Raw genomic sequence first — 20,987 nt, 5'->3', positions numbered from 1 at the left:
TGGATTACTTAGAATGGTTTTATTTACAATACTAACAGCCAATGTGATTTGTAAGTTGGAGTTTGACAGTGTGCCCAGCTCAAAAGAGAACAATGGAGAAAACTGATGTGACTGGAAGTATATGTGAATTAATCTACCTATGATGGGTGGATGAATTTAGTCTTAAATGATTAAGATGATTGTTATTCAAAGATCATCAGATAAGGCCTCCCTTATGGTCCCAAAGAGATGCCCCTTGTGATTGCAGCTTTGTGTCCTGTAAAGATCCGTTGTGAAGGAACTGATCATCTACTAGGAGCATCCTACAGAGAGCCCCAAACAAGCAGGCGGCAGACTGGTAGCATGCTCCAGGGACCCCGTGCACATGACTCTCCAGTACTTCCAGCACATACATTTCTAATTTGAGAAAGACACTGCTAACTTGGCTGGATGACAGCAAAAATTCCAGTCTCTTTCTTGACTCACCTTGTTCAACCATCAATGTTCACCAAGTAAAATTAGAATGAAAATTTTCTTGCTATATAGTTTTACCCACCAATTTGAATATTACAATTTGCATCATTCACTGTAATTTATTAATCAGTATAATGGTTTACATTATAGGGTAGGCTTTGATAATATGAGATAGATTTATTATCTCTGTGCTGATAACATGAATTTTCTTAAAAAGCCAAGGTTCTGAACCATAGTAAATTCACCAAGATCAAGGTTATGTTGGGAAAACATGTGACACACTCCCTTCTCTCTTAATAATACCCAAACTTCTATGTACAACTTTAAAACTTCACCAAGTAGGCACATGGCAGTTTCACTTTCACTGAGGATTCATAGTACTTGGTAAGCATTAACAACTAGACATATGTTCATTGACTGAATGAAAATATCTTATAATTGCAGTGCTCTTACCAAGATGAGCAATTGTAAATGCAAGGGTAAGTTGTAGGGAAATATTTACTGGGATAAAGGACAGTCTGTACATCTACAAAACAAAACTTTCAGATAGCCAAATTTTTTTGGAACTCACATTGCAGTAAGCAAAGCCAGACATGAACTGAAGCAAAGCTATTTTATAGACTTCATATATCCTTTTTAATGTGAATATTCCCATAGTTCCTTAAAGAGATGTTAATATGTTTAACGATAGGGCAAGGTCCACTGGGGACACTGCATCAGTTACCCTTCTAAAAGATATTTCTAAAAAATCTAAATATCTGGTCCCAAAGTTTCTTGTAAATTTTATGAACCTGTATTCCTTCCTATCACATAATCAAAGAAAACCCATCAAGATCTTATTAGGTAGAGTTCTTCATAACTCCTAAATAATTGAGCACTTATGGACACCACAGAGGAGGCAGAGTAATGCAGAGGAGAGGAGAGAACAGAGACACTGAATTGGAGAAGACATCAAACGTTGCCTTCAGTGTGATCTAAATATGTGGAATTTGCTGTGTCTTTCTGGTCTTTAGTTTTCTCATTTGTTAAAAGGGATTTTGGGAGGCTTACATGAGAAAATAGAGAGGAAAATGTTTGAGGTAAAAGAAGTAATGATAATGGCAGATTATAGTTGTTAGAGTTGTTAGAATAGTAACAACTGTTCACAGTACTATTTCTGACCTCTTCCATAGGAAATATTGGCTTCAGTATTTGAGGGTTCAAGGTGTCATGGCTTTAGTATTTCAGACTTTAAAATTCTGATATAGAAGAAACAAACATGCACTGAATCATATCCCAAACCAGGGAGATTATTTGCATTGTTTTAAAAGTTAAGCTATTTGGATAACCACACTGGAGAACTAGTAGGTTTAGTCTCTTACTAATAAATATATATTACATATTTCACACCAAATGGCTGTAATTGTATTTACCTGAGAGGAGTAGGTATGACCATCTGAACCACAGACAGGGCTGGTATAGAGCCCCGGGCACTGCTTGCAGGTGGCTGATACGGGACCCCTCCATGGTTTATGGCCAACTCCTGCATCCTTCATACTGTTGAAAAAATAAAACAACCATACTTAGTGTATATACTCTACAAAGTAAATAAACTTATAATAGCTTCATGCCTTTTCTCACTGCCATTCCAACTCTTGAAGATAAATTACAATTAATAAACTGTATTCTCTATACAAGAATGACCAGAGTGGCCTTATTCCTAATAACCCCAACATGGAAACCACCCAAATATCTACGGCGAGGAGAATGTGTATAGTCACGCAGGGAAGGCTGCTGGATAAAAATTAAAATAATAAAATAAGGCTTAAAAAAACAGCTATTGCGCCACGCAGCAACGTGAATGAGCCTCACGGACACAGCACGGACTGAGAAAGCGGGGGCAGAAGAGGGGGCACAGCGCGAGCCCGTCCCGCAGCCGGGAGCCGCCAGGCTGGCGCGGCGCGGAGTCAGAGAGGCGGGCGGGGGCGCGGGTGCCCGCAGCGCGTCCGACTGGGCCCCGGGCTCTGGGACTCGGAACCGCGTGTGACTTACACGTCCATGAAAACATCTTAAAGGAGGAAAGAAACATCATGATTTTTAGCATATTTCTATCCATGTGAATTAAAAACACGCACGAAACAAAAAATAATAATAATAAAATAAACTGTATTCTCATTTACAGTGCATTAATCCATATAGAGTTCTTCATTATAAATTTTGTGCTTCATATATCAAGGTTTTCCAATAATAAAATAAGGGTATATTCCTTAAAAACATTTTGCTAGTCACATGTCAATTATAGTTATATTTCATCATATGAATTTTTCATTTCAATTTTTAGTTGTGACATGTTTTTCATAGCCTCAGAAACAGAAGCAATAATTGCTCAGGAATAAAGGACTCACACATTTGGAACTTTCTGAAGAGCTCCCCTAGTTTTCCATGAAGAATAATATCAGAAAACAGACAACTAATTGACCACATTTCCCTGATGTGCCTCAAAATAAGAGCAGCTTACTTTTAGAGAGAATAGCAATGAAGTACACTTTTCCTGCAAAGACCAATATTCAGAGAGGCAAATTAGTCAGTTTAGTGACAATTAATCCTTTTTATTGTGTAGAAATGCCTCCAAATAGATCCATTAGACTTTGATCTGGAATAACTTAGGAAAACCCTTTTTCTTCTGCTACCTACTTTTAGAATCATTTGCTTTTGCACTTTAATTAAACTGTGTATTGCTCTGCCTATTTGTGTGAACATTTTACATAGAGGGGTAAAGGACTTAAAAATAAGAAGTAAAGCAACAGGGAATCTATACAAACACATTCAGTATTTAGAAGCCTTTTTGTGAATCAGTCTCATTCTCATTCATTGAAATTGTTTATGGAGAGAGTTATTTGATGTCTGTACCAGGGTGAGAAAAGAGGTTTTACCACAAACATTTGCTTCCTTTTTACTTCGCTTTTTTTTTTCTTTTTTTCATGAATAAGTCAAGCCTACAAAAAAGTAATCCCCAAAGACTGTTAAGAAGTATAGTGTTAGTCTTCATTAGGGAAAGAAGTTCATACTCTGTGTGGGCCTGGGAAAAAGCTGCACAGTCCTCTGTTCCCCACCTCCCTTCCCTCCCCTACTCCTCTCTCTAAGGTTTCCACGAGGTCTGTCTTATTCCAAACACGTTCCCTTCATCTCAGTTCTGTGAATTCTGCCAAAATACCACTTTAAAATCTTGCCTGGCCACAGAGTTGATCTCATAAGAATCTAATGGAGAAAACAGCCATGCTGCCAGTACTGATTAAGTAATTGGCACGAAATTCTAATGGGAATTAAAACAATGACTGGAAAACCTGGAACATTATTCTATCCCACTTGGAGACATAAATTACAGAGAGAAATGATTTTAAAATACGATTCTACTTGCATTGTTCTTTCATTTGTATGATCAAAACAAGGCATAAATTATGCAAATTATTTGCTTCTCAAATACAATATGACAAATTATTACTAAGCTCAGGTTTCTAATCAATAAAGAATATTTTATTAATAGGATGAATATATCCTTTTCGCTTGGGGATATATATATACACACATATATATATAGAGAGAGGATATATCTAGAAATGAAATCTTTTAAAAAATTTGAAGATTTATTAGAAACTCTTGAAATTGAAATAACTTCTTAACACTGAATTACAATGTGCATGTAAAATTGGTTTTGAGGTTAAAAAAAAAAACAAGAACTTTAGTTATCCTTAATCTTTTTAAAGCCAGCATTGCTGAACACTAAACACTTTCAGATTCCCAGTGTTCACTGATAAAAGTGGTATTTTTATTTAGATCTCATCCTGGTCAGGATCTGCTAAATTATCATCATTATGAACATTATAACACTGCATATATTTGCATCACCACTTTGATTCAAAGTTGATACCAATTTACACCATTTCTTAAACCAGTAGAATGTTTGCTGATATTTATTTTGAAATAAATACATTAGATGATAAGTTTACCAGAATTCATGGTTTAATATATGTTATTTATTCCATAACATACGGGAGCAGTGAATCATGGACTTTTTTACTATATTCAGTAAATCCAAAAGAAAGCACTTAGCATTTTATCATCCTAAGATAGTCTTTACAGAACACTTTATTACAAAATAGTCTAGAAAATGAGCTTAAATTTTAAATCTGAAATTCTAAATACTATAATTTTTATGTGTTCTTAAAATTATCTTGGCTTGATGCAATTCACAAATAAAACTGTTTATATCATTTTCTGTAGAAAGACAAATTCCATTCAAGCACATGAAATATATAGTATAGAATATAGTTTTTCTAAGCTTGCATTCATGTTGGAATTAAGGTACAATTACAAATGAATTTCTAAGAATTATTTGGATTTAAAAAGTACTACAAATTCATAAGCCAATTAACAGTGTACTGAAAACAATCACCAGATAAGACACAGAGAAGACACATGCATTCTTTTATTTCAAAAAATAAAACATTTATAATTGAGAAAATAAGTTATATACATGTGAAAACAAACTGTACAGTATGAAAGAGCAGACACTTGGGGGCAAATAGGCTGTATCATCAACAAAGGAGAGGCTTCAGGAATTCTGAGGAATGCCAATCATTTCCAATGACAGTAGTCAGGCCAGGCTTCGCAAAGAGGGCCGCTGTGTGCAGTTGCATAGGTTGCAGATACCGCAAGCCACATTTTTGGTTCTCCTCATCACTGCAGGGCTCCATCTGCCCAGCTAGCTGTATGTGGCATTCACTCACCCTGTTCACCATGGAAAAGATTTCATGTTCTAAAGTCTTTTATCAGAGTCATACTGTCATTCAGAATTGTTTGGTTCAGCATCAGGAATGCATCTCAGAATTAGCATTACTCATAATCTTGTCTATTCAAATACTGAACTTGTTCTTAGGAAAATCAGTGAAGCGGATGAGACTACAACTAATAACATCTAAAATGTAATTTAATACATATCTATCACACATAATATGCAAACATAGATAATCACATATAAGGGGAGATTATCCCCTTTTTTGTTATACTTGAAGGGCTTATTTAGGGAAGAACAATGTATTTCTGCATGAGGGATGAAGTCATGGTAGTCAAGTGTTCAGGCCAAGATGGGCAAAGTGCCTGGGAAAAGACAGAGTGGCTCAGGTTATCAGAAAGTTGCCGAGCACATGTGGTCCAGGGGGTGTCAGGTAAGAAACTAGATCTGGCAAACGCATCACCACACATATTATTTTGAATAGTCTACATGTAAAGGTTTTTATTCTTTGAGAGTAAGTCTAATTTTTTGATATACCAAAGGCCAGTTAACTATTGTGAATTATTATCAAGTAGAATAATATAATTTGCTTACATCAATGAAGTATCAAACTCAAGCTGGCTGCAAACCTCTGAAATTACTTAGAAATTACTCTCCCAACAGCGACTATGCTAGAGAAAACCTCTTAAAATTCTACCTTTAAGAGAACTGTTTTTTAGAAAAACATATACTTCCATTTTGAAGGTTTGCATTAAAAATGTATTTACTTACTTTATAATGCCATTCTTTACATAGCCATAATCCTTTCCCTTAAAGAGCAAAAAGGTGTATTATTGAACCCAGAGAAATGAAGCAATTAAATGATAATCTATGATACATAAAGTTAAGATATTCTGTGACTAAATGATAATCTATGATACATAAAGTTAAGATATTCTGCCCTGAGGGCAACTGGATGTAGTTCTTGTCTGTGCCCACTTCCAACACATTTCCTTTGTAACACACACCTTTTATTTACTTGTCTGTCCTAACAGCCACCCACAGGGTTATCCTCCTCCTCTACTCCAGTTTACACCTCTGCTTCTCTGATTCTCAGTCATCTTGCACCCAGGACACCTCAGGAGGTGACAAGCCTCACTGAGCCATAAGGAGACAAGCCTCAGCCTGACATGCTCTTCTCGATGTCTGCTGCTTCTGCAGACCTGAACTGGGAGACAACAGAGCCACTCAGAGAGAAGGCCTCTAATATTGGCCTAAAAATGCTTCTCACCTATGTGGAGTCCTTCCACTCACAAGGACACAGCTGAGAAGTAACAGAAGTTATTCCAGTCACCGCATGGACTTGTGCATGCGGATTTCACCCAGATGCCCAGGAGCCACTGCACCCAACACTGTGACCTGTGTGCAGCCTGCTCATCATACTCCTGCTTTCATCTGGCTATATCACACCCCCAGAAACAGAGCTTCTGAAATCGGGGAGTGCATTTGTTTACTATGTCTGCTGTACCAAATCAGCAAGACCTTTCTGGCTTGAAACAACAGAGATTTAATTTCTCAAAAGTAGGATTTTGGTGAAAAGTCTGAAGTCATTTCCACCAGGCTTGCACCTAGGTACCGGCAGGGATGCCCTGAGGGTCCAGGGATAGTGTGAGCCTTGCCTCTCCCATCTTCTGGCAGCTGCCGCACAGTTGGGCTTGTGGCCCGCGCCCCTGCCCATCTTCACACTGCCTCCTCTTCTCTGTGCCTCTTCTCTGTGACAAGTATTGAAGTCCCCTGTCTCTCTCTCATAAGGGTACTGATTTATGACCCATTCCAACAATCTGGGATGACTTCTTGTTCTCAAGACCTTTCACTTACATCCTTTGCCATATAAAGTAGTATTTACTCTTTTGCTATATTCAAAAATACTCAGAAATTTCAGGAACTAGGACATGGGCTTATCTTTGGGGTCATTCACTCTAGTAAAGAAGGATACTTGGGACAAGAGAGATTTTTACCTAACAGAGGGGCTTCAGTAATAGAGCCCCCGACTTGGACAGATGCCTCAATGTACCATCTGCATAGTGCATGCTGATTGTGCATGCTATGATTCCACCAATCACCCCCTTTGCATCTACAGGATGAATGCATGGTCCATGGACATATCTTGGGACTTAGGTATTGTCCTTCAACCACCACAAGGCTGTGCCCCTCTGCAGATGTGGATTCCCTTATAGCCAGAGGCCCACAGTGGAGCTGACTGGCTTCCATCTGCAGAGAGCAGTTCTGTGCTTCCCAACCCATGTACTTAAAACTCAACTTGTGTCTGTAAAGTACAGCCCCATGTTTATTTTTTCACCTTACTGATTTTTAGGGAAACTGAGTGCTAGAGTTGTGAAGAATGGAAAACAATGAAATTGTCATTTTTATGGGTAAACAATTAAAATAAGTCCTACCCACATGCCTCATCTGACCCTCAACTTGATGGGTTTCAGAACACATGGTAAGGACAGGGCAGTTTTCTTTTTGTTCTTTCTCATTCAGGGGTAGCAGTCACTGGGGCAAGTGGAAGGGGGGAGTAGTAGATGGGTCAAGGGTCACAGGAGAGGGAGAAATCGCATCCTTGGCATCTGGGTTTGCTGGGAGAAAAGCCACTGCATTACACCAAGAATGGATTTCAGAACATGTGTCCACAGGTTCTGTCCTCATTGCCAGCAAGTTTCTGGGCTTATATTTTGCACGTGTTCTGTTCCCTCTCCAGGAAGACCTGCTCACCTTTTTAATCACAGACCATCATCAGTCTTTCTCCAGAACATTCCCTGAGCCTGGCACAGGAGTGATCAATAAATATCACTGAATGAGTAAGTGAAGGCAAGCAGGAAAGAGAGAATGGAGGGAGGGAAAGGGGGCAAGGAGTCCCCTGGTTGAAGCAATAAAGAAGGTCCCTTCCCTTATCTTAGCTCTCCATTTACAGAAGAGGTGGAAATTCTATAACCTGGTTTTCGTACTGAATAAGCTTTTCATAAATAATTTCTCGATCAAGTCCTCCTTAAAAGTCATTATTATGCCTTGCTATATAAAAGTCAGTCAATTGGAGAAGAAAAAATAATAATAATAATAAAACTGCAGCAGGTTCACCGGGGGCCTTTGGCAGAATAATAAAATTGGCCTTGAATTCAGACCAAAATTGGTCTTGAAGTCAGAATTGGACTTTTTTTTTAAGAAAAATTGTTTTTCCTAACAATTATTTGATGCTACAGAATAGAGGAACACGACAAAGCACTTAACACAATCTCCTCCCGTACATTCCATCTAAAAAGGACCTTTTTCAGTCTTGTGTTTCAGGATTTTTAACTGGCTCTCCATTACTCATTGAGGAAGCAAGATCAGGAAATGAACAAGCCAGCTCTTCACGACTGTACTGAGAAGAGTGATGCACAGAGCTGTCTCTTTTTCAATAATACTTAAACTCTTTTGAAAGTATTGCTGATTTACTGCATCTTGTTTCTCACTTGGCTTTTCAGAATAATAAAATCATTTAGTCTAAAATCTCATGCTAACATCCTTTGAAAAATACTCTGCCACAGTCTTGCTGGTCTGACAGTTTTTATTTCCTGACCATTTGGAGGCCATAAAACATACAGTAGATGCAGCACACTCTACAATCCCCATGTCCCCCACCAGTGCTGCCTGCATGGGGTAGAAAGGTGGCTGATGATCAATCACATTTGCTGTTATTTTACTGACCAAGGGCAGGAAGCAGAATGCTGAACCAAAGGTCTGTGAGTCCTGAGCTGCGGGTCACAGACTGAGCTAACCTGGTCTGGTGATGCTCTCCTGGGGACTGGTCTCTGTTGCTCTGTTTGAAGGGAAGCGCATATGGGTCACTAATCTACTGCGGCTCTACTGTTGATCTCAGATCAAATGTAATTACATTGTGCACTGTTTCTTGTTAGACATTTTATTTGCTTTTTATGTTTGTTTGGTTTACACTGGCTTGACAAAATTCAAGCTTGGATTACTACTTAGGACATGGGGTATAAATTGGCAGAGAATGCCTTTGGCTTCTTGCGGTCCAATGTGCACTTATTCAGACACCTACGTTGAGGTAGAGAACCCTGCCTTTCAGAGCACAGCTGTTCACTGGGGGCCTTAGGCTGAAGCTCCAGCATGGGATGCGTGCTTATTATTTACATTTGTTTTCTTTGCACCAGTGCCCTTTGGTGAAAAACTTGGGTGCTCCCGAGTTCCTTTAATTACTTCTCAACAACAGACCAAATATACCCTTAAGGTGGTCCTGTCCCACAAACTTCAATGGACATAGACACAAGTCTGTGTTGATGTGCTTGTATGGCATTTGTGGAGAAAGGAACTCCACCAGCATGCTTACAAAGAGAGTTTGTCCCTCAATCAACAGAGGGAAGGATCCTTCCCCCACCCAGGACCACCCTTCTCAGTTTAATATGTGTATAATACATTAATTTTTTATTGTGTCACACCACTGGAATTTGGGGGTAAATCTGCTATAACATAACATTACCATAAAAAACACAGATAGCCATCTAGACATATTAATAACTAAAATACATTTCCTTTTAACACAATAAAAAAACGAAAGGGTAAAAAAAAGCTCTAAGCCTTCTTGGTTTCAAGTCAGACATCAATTCAACTATTGTAGCAGAATTTATTTTTCAACTATTAACTTCTCTAAGTTCCCTGGGAATAGAGCCCCAATCTTGGACTTGCAAGTGTAAAGGAATAAAGAAAGCAGGAACTCATTCTCACAAAACATACACTGACATCCATGCTGTTTGTGACTTCCTATCATGCAAGATACAAGAGTTTCAAAATCCACTCCATTTTAAGATAACTAATAGAAATCACACTAAGGTGTTATTATATTTTTTTTACAATTCACTTGAAACCAGTGTGCATATATGTCTATCATACTGAGAAATAAAGTAACATTTTTCTTCTTGAAGTTACACACATACATTTACGCAACCACCTGAGTGGAATGGTAAGTGAACAGGGTGTTTTTCAAAGTTTAAGGCTTTTTATGGGTAGATCATTGTTTGAATAGCATCTCTATCATTGTCATCAAGAGAAAGTAAATTCTGATATAATAATCCCTTTGGTGGAGCTAAATTTCACAAGCCCTTAGACTGGAATGAAATGCAGATGTTGAGTAATTGGAGCTTTACTAAATATAGAACCTGGGAAGAAATTAAAATGTGGTTTATGAATTATTCATTGCATTTTATATTCAATAACCATGAGAACTCTGTGGGTTTTAAGATTGTGTCAGCGTCCTTGGAGCCACACAGCAGGCATGGCCACATCTGCAGAATTTCTGTTTTCTCAAGGACATGAGAATTATACATCCTTCAACAGAAAATTGTCACCTTTGGCATTTGCTTCAGGCTATGTTCTCCAGGTCTTGTTTGAAATAACTCTGCAGAAAGGTTTGAGATCTGTTTCCTCTAATGAACTAGTTGAATTAGTTTTCAGACTTGTGTCTTCGAAGAATCTTAAAATATTGCTTTCATGTCCATGCGACCCAACTGCTAGGAAGACACACTTTGACCTTTGTCCTTTCCCTATGACCCCTGACCTCTTTCCTCTAAATGATATCAGGAGAAATGTTATAGGTATTCATGTTATAATCATTTTCAGACAAAAAGAATCTTCAATTTCTATTTAATTTTAGTAACTAGTGAACTCTTCAAATTCTGCAAAAATACCTTCCAGATTATACTTGGAGGGGCAATAGCCCTACTGGACATACATGTCCAATTTTTGTTTTCACGTTACAGATAGTGTATTAGGCACTGAATGTCCCACTTATAATGCAGTGATGACACTGCAGTGCTTCTTCCTTCCCTGCACATATTCCATAGTCAAGAATCAAGAAGGCCCAACATTCACTGCAGCAGCTCAATGCTAAAAATGCCATGGGAACTGCTACAGATGTGGGTCGTTCAGTGTTTGTTGTGGGATGACACTACATCTGTAATCAGGTTAGCTTCTTCACACTCTTCAACGGTGGCCCCAGAGGAAGCACCCCCAGCTGGGCCTTCCTCCTGACTCAGGTCAAACTGATAAACTTCCTTGTCAGCAGTCTGGTGCGTATTGAGCCAGGCACATCACATTACACTTCTCATTACATTTGTCAGAAATCCTTGTTGTCCTCATTGCTGGTCTTGCCTTGACGTTTCTAGTTCACGTCTAGATTCAACACTTGGATCGTATGTGAAAGGAGAAAAAATTAGAAGAATTTCATTTCAAGCTTTAGAGTGCTTCAATTCCTTGAGAGGGACAGAAGGTGGCCTGTGGCATAGGCAGAAAGTTCCCTAAGGAAAGATGCAACATGCACATCACAGCTGCAAGTCATGAGGGAGAAGCTTTTAACAGGAAATATGAGGTGGGTTTCATTATGTACAGATATAGTCTCAGAAGATGCCAAAGAGTTTCTTCCATAATAGTACTTTGCAAACTTGACTAGTGAAAACATCCCATGAAGTTAAAACAAAAGCAAAACCTCCTTGGATTCCTATGTAACAGAAGTCATACTTTGACTACTGTTCATTAAGAAATTATGTAATGACAGAAAGCATTTCTTTAAATTTTGTTACTCATAACAGTTTTGAAAAGTGATGCAAATACTTCCTCATGTATATGCAATATGGATAAGCCTTAAGCCTTGCAGTAACTCTGTATCCTCCAAGGAATTCATGGCCACAGGATGAAAATTTTGAAGGAGCAGCTCACAATTTCATGAAATAGATGGGTGTCGGTGAAATGAAGTTCTTCGTACAGACAGGGTCACACTGGTGTCAAATAAACACTTCTCTATTGTAAAATCCATAGAAATATTTTTGCTACCAGCATTTGAATGGTAATGACCTTAGATTTTTGGATTAAAAATAAGTCGTTAATTCATTGACAATTGTTGTACATTGTTTTGATTACCAATGAAAATAAGGATCTTTTTACTTATAATTTTGGTTTTCTTTTCTTGTATTCCTTTTATTAACTTTGTCCCTTACCGTTTTTTGATTTGTGTTGAGAATAACTTTAGAAAACAATTCCAAAATCAATATTTAAAGAGGGATAAGCAAGAAATGAGGCATGAAAGGACAAATGCTAAGGAACAATTAAGTTACCGTCTACTTAACGGGCCACATGCTAGGGAAGTGTGGCATTTACAAACTTCTGTTAAAGTTTACCCAGTGTTTCACTGGCCTTGATCCTGAGGTCCCTTTTATTAGATTAAACAAAAATGTTGGTCTTGTGTTTGAAATGCATTTGTAAGGTTCTACTGGTTTGAGAGGATGGGTTGAGCACTAGGTTAGAAGCAACCTCCTAATCCTTCCCCAAGAAGGAGTGAGCAATTTGGTAGATTTTTCCATGCGCGCGCTGTGAATCTTCACTTTATTCCCTGAGTTGTCAAAGTGCTCCAGGAATTGAATGTTGTGAATCTTTTCCATGCTGTATGTGCACATGACTGCTGATCAGTATCTATAAATCTCAGCTCATTTGTTTTGTCTTGTTTTTTTTTCCCAAGCTGGGATTGGAAACCTTCCCCTGAAGATTTCAATAGGGTTGGATAAAGGATCAAAGAGATTCCAGTAGTTTGAATATTGTTCTGGCGAAGCTATGAATCCTGGTAAATTTTCACTTCAGAAATCTGCCATTTCTATATAGTTTCTTCATAAAACCAACAGCCCCTTTTTTCAAATGTCCATTTCTTCTTGAGTGTGCTTAGTAAGTGTGGCGTCATGTAAATACGACATGAAGGTTTCTACTACTTCCCTTGCTCAGCTGGAAGCAAGGGATCCCTTGGCACGTGCGTTCTCCAAGCCAACGGCACCTTGAATTATTAGCCTAAGCATATGTAAGAACACAACCTTCAAAGCGGTTTCGATATAATATCTGCAAATGTTTAATGTATCAGGTACGCATCAACAGTGAGCAAAAATAATCATAGCAAATGTAGTGGCCTTTATTCAGCTCGTTAACTTTTCATTTGAACAATGGCAAACTGAAAGGTTCCAAAGTGGAATATGCACGTCATGGAAAGTAATAGTTACATTGCTTTGGGACCCTTTCTTATAAATTGCTTGCTCTCTTATTCCTTAAGTCAACACCCTACTTTTTTTATTATTAAGGTATTATTGATACACACTCTTATGAAGGTTTCACATGAAAAAACAATGTAGTTACTACATTCACCCATATTATCGAGTCCCCCCCACACCCCATTGCAGTCACTGTCCATCAGTGCAGTAAGGTGCCACAGAGTCACTATTTTTCTTCTTTGTGCTACACTGTCTTCCCCGTGACCCCCCCACACCATGTGAACAAAACATAATACCCTTCAATCCCCTTCCCCTTCCCTCCCCACCTGTTCTCCAACACCCCTCCACTTTGGTAACCCCTAGTCCCTTCTTGGAGTCTGTGAGTCTGCTGTTGTTTTGTTCCTTCAGTTTTGCTTCATTGTTATACTCCACAAATGAGGGAAATCATTTGGCACTTGTCTTTCTCCATCTGGCTTATTTCACTGAGCATAATATCCTCCAGCTCCATCTATATTATCAACACTCTATTTTGAATTGAATCCTTTGACTGTTAGATAAATTTGAGTGACTCTCTTAAAAAAAAAATTTGCCAGAAGCGTGACTGTCCTTTCAAAAGTAGAGTAGTTGTAACACAATTATGCAGAAAATAAATGGTATATTTTTCTCTCCAAACAGTGGGTGTGGAGAGGAGGGAAAAGACGATAAAGACAGGGCCATAAACACAAAGTAATAAATGTTTACATATAAAAGCCATCAACATACTTCATTTACTGTTTATGCTGTATTTGTGCAGGGTTTTTTTTTGTCATCATCGATCACAGTATTTTACTCTATCATTATAAGCAGCAAGTGTGTTGTAAGTAGAAAGAAGCCAATCATACGAAATTGACATGGCTCCTGGTTAATATTCTCTCCTTTGCAAAAAGGGACAATGACAGCCATAGTTTGATTGACAGCTTTTAAATAATTCTGCTGGCATCATAAAAATGGAAAAAAAATGGTAGCCTTTCATAAGAGAAGATAAATAAAAGAGAAATGACTAAAAAAAGTTACTGCATTATGAAAAGGTCAGGCACTTATGGAAAATATTTGCATTTCCTGTCAAGCGATCGTGAGATGAAGGATAGACAAGAAAGTCAACATGCCTTATCCTATGAGACATGCTTCCACGAAATCAATTTATTTTTACACCAAGATATCATATTTTTTATAAGATTTTTTTAAAAGATCACTTTTTAAAATTAAGTTTTAAGTACAAAACACAATCTCTAATTAGATTTTCCACTAAAAAAATAACATATGTCAATTTGTCACTTGCCAAAGAAAGTAAAGGGGCTTCTTTCAGACTCCGTTGATGACCTACTCGGTCTTTCTGGTAGGTTTGTAGGCGTGCTCAGGGTATTCTGTGTTCCTACGTACAATGAGCACTTGCACTGCTCCAGCTCAGTCACGTTGGTGGCCAGAAAGCTTTTTCATTGCCTTTAGTCCTGCAGTTGGAATGTCATTTTAAAACAATCCATTGGTGTACAAAAAACTCAATTTATATTGCATTAGCTTAACTGGTATTTAATATCCATCCTCTAGATTTTAATTTAGTTTGCCATCAGCCTACTCCCACTAGCATATAAGCTCCTTCAGAGCAGAGATTTCTACATAGTTTGTTCAGTTCTATAACCCCTGTGACTACTCCCTAACATGTAAGTGCTCAGAAACACTTATTTAAAGAGCATGAACAATTGGCAATAATTAGTATTTCTTCTCTATATACTGCTAGTTTCATTGTTTTGAGCATTAAATTTATGCTTTGAGTTTATTTGCACTAAAAAGTCTATTTCTCTCATATTAACCACTTGTGGTGTAATTTCTAACACTGAATTGGCTACAGGTGACAGGATGCACCAATACCAGGTTCTCTATGGGCCTTAGAAATTAGAAAATTGCTAAGATGGTCAGCACTCTGGACTCTGAAAATTGCTGGAGAGTTTGATCCACCTTCTCCATTATTACTGGGTCTTCCCAATTCCTGTTGGTCGTTTGGGTTTTGTTTTGTCTTCCTTTCTTGGCACTTTTCCTCAATATCTTAAACCTCTAAAGTATATGGACATAGAAGCATACAGTGAGACAATATGAATTGTGACATTTCCTAACTAGTGACAGAAACTCATATTTCATTAGCATTTCCATTATTGCTTTTGGAAAACTGCATTGGAATGCATTTTTAGGGGCACATATATATTCCTGAACCAGAGAAAAAGGCCTGAAGTATGTTAATGCAATTCATTAGCTTATTGATGTTTAATAAATCCAAGACTTAGGTAAAAGGACACAATTCAAGATGTTCTATGAGATATTAATTAATGGTATGCAATTTTGGTAATAGTGGCAAGACACCACATTTTTTCCATGAAGAAAATTCCTAAAGTGTGTACTCTTGATTATTAATCTTCAGTCATACTCTGAAGAGCAATTTACCTACAAAAGGCTTCTGGTGTTCTTCACATAATTTCACATTTTTCAGACAAGTGCAGACTATTTTTGATAACGCCAAAACCATATGCAGCAATGTGATGATTAAGGCAACATACACTGAAATATTAATTTTCTCTCCTAAACGAGCTTTGTTTCTTTCAGAAAATCCAGAAATAAGGTTTCTTTCAGAAAATTCAGCCCAAAAGGAGCTCCTCTGAAGTTGTTTTATGCTTTATAAATAAAATGTAATGTTGGGAGATTTTTGTGGCTAAAATCTCAGTTTCATTAGATGACAACTGATTTGTTCCTCACTGAAATATCATGTGAGTGACATTTAAAAAAATCAATTGCTTAACTTAACTTCACCTGGGAATAGTCTATTTAATCTCTAGAAGGATAATTGGATGAATGTATGTATGGAGGGAGAGACAAAGTATTTCTTTTCTACTGTTGCTGAATTTTTTCACTCTGGTTTTTATCTGTGCATATTTAAAAGCACAGGGCTTTTTAAGCAATATGATATTAAGAACCATCTCAATGCTCACATGGGAGCCTTTCTGGGCCTAGTGTCCCACCAACCTCCATGCAAGGGGGTACAGTTGACATAATAATTAACATAAGAAGCCATTTATCTTGTTTCAAGAATCTACTAAGTGCAAAAGCATTGAGAACTCCGTTATCAATACATTTGCTAGAAAAGGTATTCTCTGGGGAAAAAAAGTAAATGTAACTGCCAGATTTACTCAACCTTCAGATCCCAATAAACTTCATTAATAATAAATTAAAACTATGATATTACAAATAGCATTGATGGGTGCTCTGAATCCCTTCTAGTTCATCTCTCTACACTGAAGTTAGAAGAGATTTTTCAACATGAAAATCCGATTGTGTGAGTCTCTTGCTAAAGAAATAACAAAACAACCAAACAATGAAAAACAAAAAGCAGAGCTCTGGAAGCTTTCCTTTTGATCCCTGGATGAGCCGCAGGGACCTTGCCCCTCTGGAAGCTCCACCTTACCCACCACCTGCTCGGCCTCCAGCTAGCTCTCCAGGCCGCTGCCTAACTTGCTGGCAGGCTCACACGCCATCCTGCTTTCTGTCTGGAGTGTTCTTATTAATCACTGTAAAAATCCCCTACAAATCCTCCACGTGTCAGCTCTTGGTCACTTCCACCTGGAATCCCTGACTCGACTTAGGTTCCTTTCAGAAAATTATCTTTTTTCTCTCAAGCTCCCCATTTCTGCCCCACTTACCATCTGCCCTGGTCTAGACAATCTTTCAGGAACAAGTGCTTTATAAGCAGCTTTGAAACACAGAGATCTGTCTCCCTAGGAAGATGACAAATTCTCTAACTGTCCAGTCTAGCAAAGAAAAGAGCTAAATACAGGCAGACGTAGTCCTTACTACCGAAGTCCTGTTGGCCTGAGCTCAGAATTTATCTCTTGTAGGCAACCCATGGTGTGTGGGGACCGAGCTGGGAACACCCATGATATCCCTCTGGGACGGGCATCAGACGAATTGGCAAACATGCTAATTCTCCATGTTGCCTGCTGCCTCATGGACTTCAACTTCTTCATCTCTGACCAGAGGTATTAGCATCCGTGGATGGGACAGGCTGATTCATCAGCTGACACGTAGGTAAAATGTCAAACTCTCCATAGTTCTTAATAATGCATAAAAAGGAAGGAAAAATGTGAACAATACAACAATAACACAAAGGAGAATTTAGAAGAAAATGAAATAAGAAGACAGTATGGAATACCAAGAAATTAGGGAACCACCCAAATAAGAAAATTAAAATCACACATAATATTATCACTCAACGATACTGTCAGCTGTCTGATGTATGAATCTCAAAAACTTCCTGTGTGTGTATTTGTATTTCTGTGTGCATAATGTATTACTACATAAAACAATGCTGTGATAAATACTATTTTATGTGCTACTATGAGGTCAGCACAAATTCCTAGAAATTGATTTTCTAAATCCAAGACAAAATGTTTACTGCCCTTCAATGCCCTCCAGAAAGGCTTTAAATGGTAATGAGTACCTTGAAGGAAAATAAGGGGAAAGCTGATCATGATGTGATTTAAAGAGGTGACTGTGAGCTGAAATGTTAATGTTTAAGAAAAAACCTGAAGCAGATGAAGGAGTAAGCTAGGAAAATTCTAAGTAGAGGAAATTGCAAGTAAAGTTGCCCCACATTAAAAAACAAAAACTCCAAAAAAGAGGGGGAGGTGGGGCTTGACCTCTTTATGGAAGAACATACCAGGCAGCGAAAAGTCACCCAAGCCGGGAGCACCAAGAGCATAAGGAAAAGTCAGAATTGTGGCGGGAATCCAGACGTGCAGGCCTTCTGGAAGAGGCACCCACGCTGGGCACTGCCTGCACGTCCTCGCTGGGTGTGCACAGCACAGGCCCTGACTGCTCCTGACCCTGGCTCGATCTTGAGTTTGGATTTCCACCCATAGCCTTGAGCGATGAGGTTAATTCTTTGATAATGGATTCTTTATAATAATATTTCTTGATCCATATTTTTTTATATTATTTTTGGCTGAATTGCACTATGGTTAAAGAACATACTGTGAATGACTAGTTGGCACTTGCTCTGTTCTGTTTACTACAAATACAAATGCTTTTAAGTATGAGCTACAGTAAGGACTTGGTAGCAAAAGTGATTACCAGGGACCACCCACAGCTCTTGGAAAACAGCTGCAATCAGACTCAACTGTTGAGCAGCAAGTGAGTGTGAGAGATAATAATATACCCTGGGAATTCAGAGACCAGGAAAATGGTTTCTCACAGGATTAGCATAGAGAATTTTGGGAAATGTGGGATTTGACCAAGGCTGTGAACCATGTATAAGTTAGATACAGATATATGTAAATATATAAATATACATCACATCTATATCTATATCTATATAGTAATCTATAGATAGAATATATATATATGTGTGTGTATATATATGTATATAAAGAATGTATTACCAGCGGAAATCACTTTCAGTAATTGTGGTTATCCTAGTTTGCCTGGAACAAAGTTTTGTTAAAGCCAGTAAGTTGTGAGAAACACAGCTGCAGGATACTTAGGGTTTCATTATTTTGATTGTTAAGTAAAGAGGTTTCAAGTTTATCTGCTAGGTTGGATGTTCATATATTTGAACAGCTTTTCTAACAGATGCCTATGTGAAGAATGACAGAAGAAGGACCTGTCAAGTAGTCAAAACTACCAAGCTACACATTAATAAAGATACAAAAGTGAAATCAGAGAGAAATAAGAAAGGGACAGCCTTAACAGACATTTGTGGAGGAAATCTGACATAATTTAGACATGAGCCAGGTGCAAGACAGCCAGATTCCTCTGAGGTTTTGATTTTGGTTAAAAAAAATGTATTCTATAAAACAAAATATGAATAGAGCAAGTACTATGTTGAAAATTAGTTTGGTGATAGATACGTTGAATTTCAGATGTCAGTGATCAATCTGATAGAAAGTAGTTGGCAGGTAACTGCAAGCTTATAACTTGAACCTAGAAATGGACATAAATATGAACTTGTGGAATATAAGGCAAGAAATATGTAGCCAATAGTTTCAATTGTGGACTCGAATGAAATCTCTAAAGAAGAATTATGGGGAAAAAAAGAATAAAAGGAGATGTTGTGAGGTGCACACATATTTAGGAGGTGTGAGTAAAAGAGAAGGAAATGGAGAGAACAGAAAAAAAATCAACATTTAGTCAGTTGAGAAATACAATGCTAGCCACACACGAGTTAGAAAAAGTAATTACATTGTATAATAATGTAAATGTCAGGCAAGGAAAGGGTTCTGAGAAAGGATGAACTAATGTGCAGAAACGTGGTACCAGCATTTACAGTGTGCCTGCTGTGTGTATCTAGGTGGGGATACAAAGTCACACCCACACAGAAAGAAAGGGATTGTCAGTAACTTCTATGAACCTATGACATCAGAATTCTAATTTCAGTTCATCTTTTTTACCAAGGATAAAATGCCTGTATTCATTAAATGGCATGCCCCGTGAAATCACATGGTGGAACCTGGAATTTTTCTGATTCCAAACTTACCCTCAGGAAGACAGGACAAGGTACAGTAATGTAAGATAACTGACAATTAGTTTGCCAGACTCGAGGGGAATGAAAATAGACTGCAGAACCTCACTTGGAGGACACAGTGGACAGGTGATGGCACACCCATAACATGGATGCATTGTTTGTTTCCTTCATTTCTTCAGTAAATATCTGTTATTAAAAGTGACCTGAGCAAGATGATGGGGACTAAAAGAGGTCAATGCAAACATCGTACAGCAAAGCAATAACAACAAATATCACAGAACCTTCTCTTTCTGGAGATAAAGAGAGTAAGAAGCAATTGTGAATATTTAAAAAGGCCAAATAAACATGAAATCATGACTGTAATGGTACAAAGAGGGAGACACACAGTTCTGTGGCCAGAAATGGCACCACAACTGGGACCTGAGGAGGAGTGGTTTTCTAGACACAGCGTGCCTTTGTTTGCGGCTCCAGTAGGTCTATTGGGAGCTCAATAAACAATGATGGGTTTATAAATCACTCCTATCCAAGCCCCTCGATCTTGTTTAAAATAGCTCAAAACCAGAGTCTTGATCACTATATTCTAAATAACAAGTCACTTTATCTTTATGTTTAACGGGGCAAAAGGATGCTCTGACAAACATGTTCTCAACAAAACTGGTGAATATATCTCCTTCTGTAAAAGCCATCTCAGCTAGAAAGAGCAATCGCTGAAATTACTATGAACTGGACACACAGTTGATTTTACTTTTTTCCAGATTTTATTTGGTGACAATGAACAAAGTAATTGATTTATGCAATGCAAAAATAAATATTTTTTGTAGTTCTAAAGGAAATATAATTAAAATAAGCTTAATACAGTAAAGGGAAAATGGGGAATGACAATCAATGGCCAGTTGTCGCTGTCATGTATGTTGCATGGTCAGATGGGTCAACAGCATCCTCTCTGCTGGCACTGCGTCTTGAAATGGTATCAGGAAACAGGAGTTGCCCCTTCTGTGCCTCAGTTATCCTTCTGACCACCATAATATAATAACCTCTGGGAATCACCTGTTGAGTGTGTGCCTGGACTACAACATCCCCTTGTCTCTCAGAAATGCCAGATGATCCGGGCTGGTTTCAGCCACTTACAGGCCCCCAAGCCTACCTTCAGAACAGAGCCTCT

General features: G+C 38.1%; 1 protein-coding gene across 4 annotated transcripts in view; it reads right to left on the bottom strand.

Moving 5' to 3' along the window:
* Positions 1 to 20,987, bottom strand: part of SPOCK3 (SPARC (osteonectin), cwcv and kazal like domains proteoglycan 3) — a 375,273-nt gene that overhangs the window by 139,746 nt on the left and 214,540 nt on the right. For all 4 annotated transcript variants that reach the window (XM_057490895.1, XM_057490969.1, XM_057490951.1 and 1 more), the window contains exon 5: positions 1,866 to 1,989. In XM_057490895.1, the coding sequence (XP_057346878.1) occupies positions 1,866 to 1,989 (124 nt within the window). The remainder of the gene's footprint in view (positions 1 to 1,865; positions 1,990 to 20,987) is intronic.

Source organism: Manis pentadactyla, chromosome 1, assembly GCF_030020395.1.
Source record: "Manis pentadactyla isolate mManPen7 chromosome 1, mManPen7.hap1, whole genome shotgun sequence".
Classification (NCBI taxonomy): Eukaryota; Metazoa; Chordata; class Mammalia; order Pholidota; family Manidae; genus Manis; species Manis pentadactyla.
The sequence above is the reverse complement of the archived record's forward strand: the minus strand, read 5'-3'. Positions and strand labels throughout refer to the sequence as shown.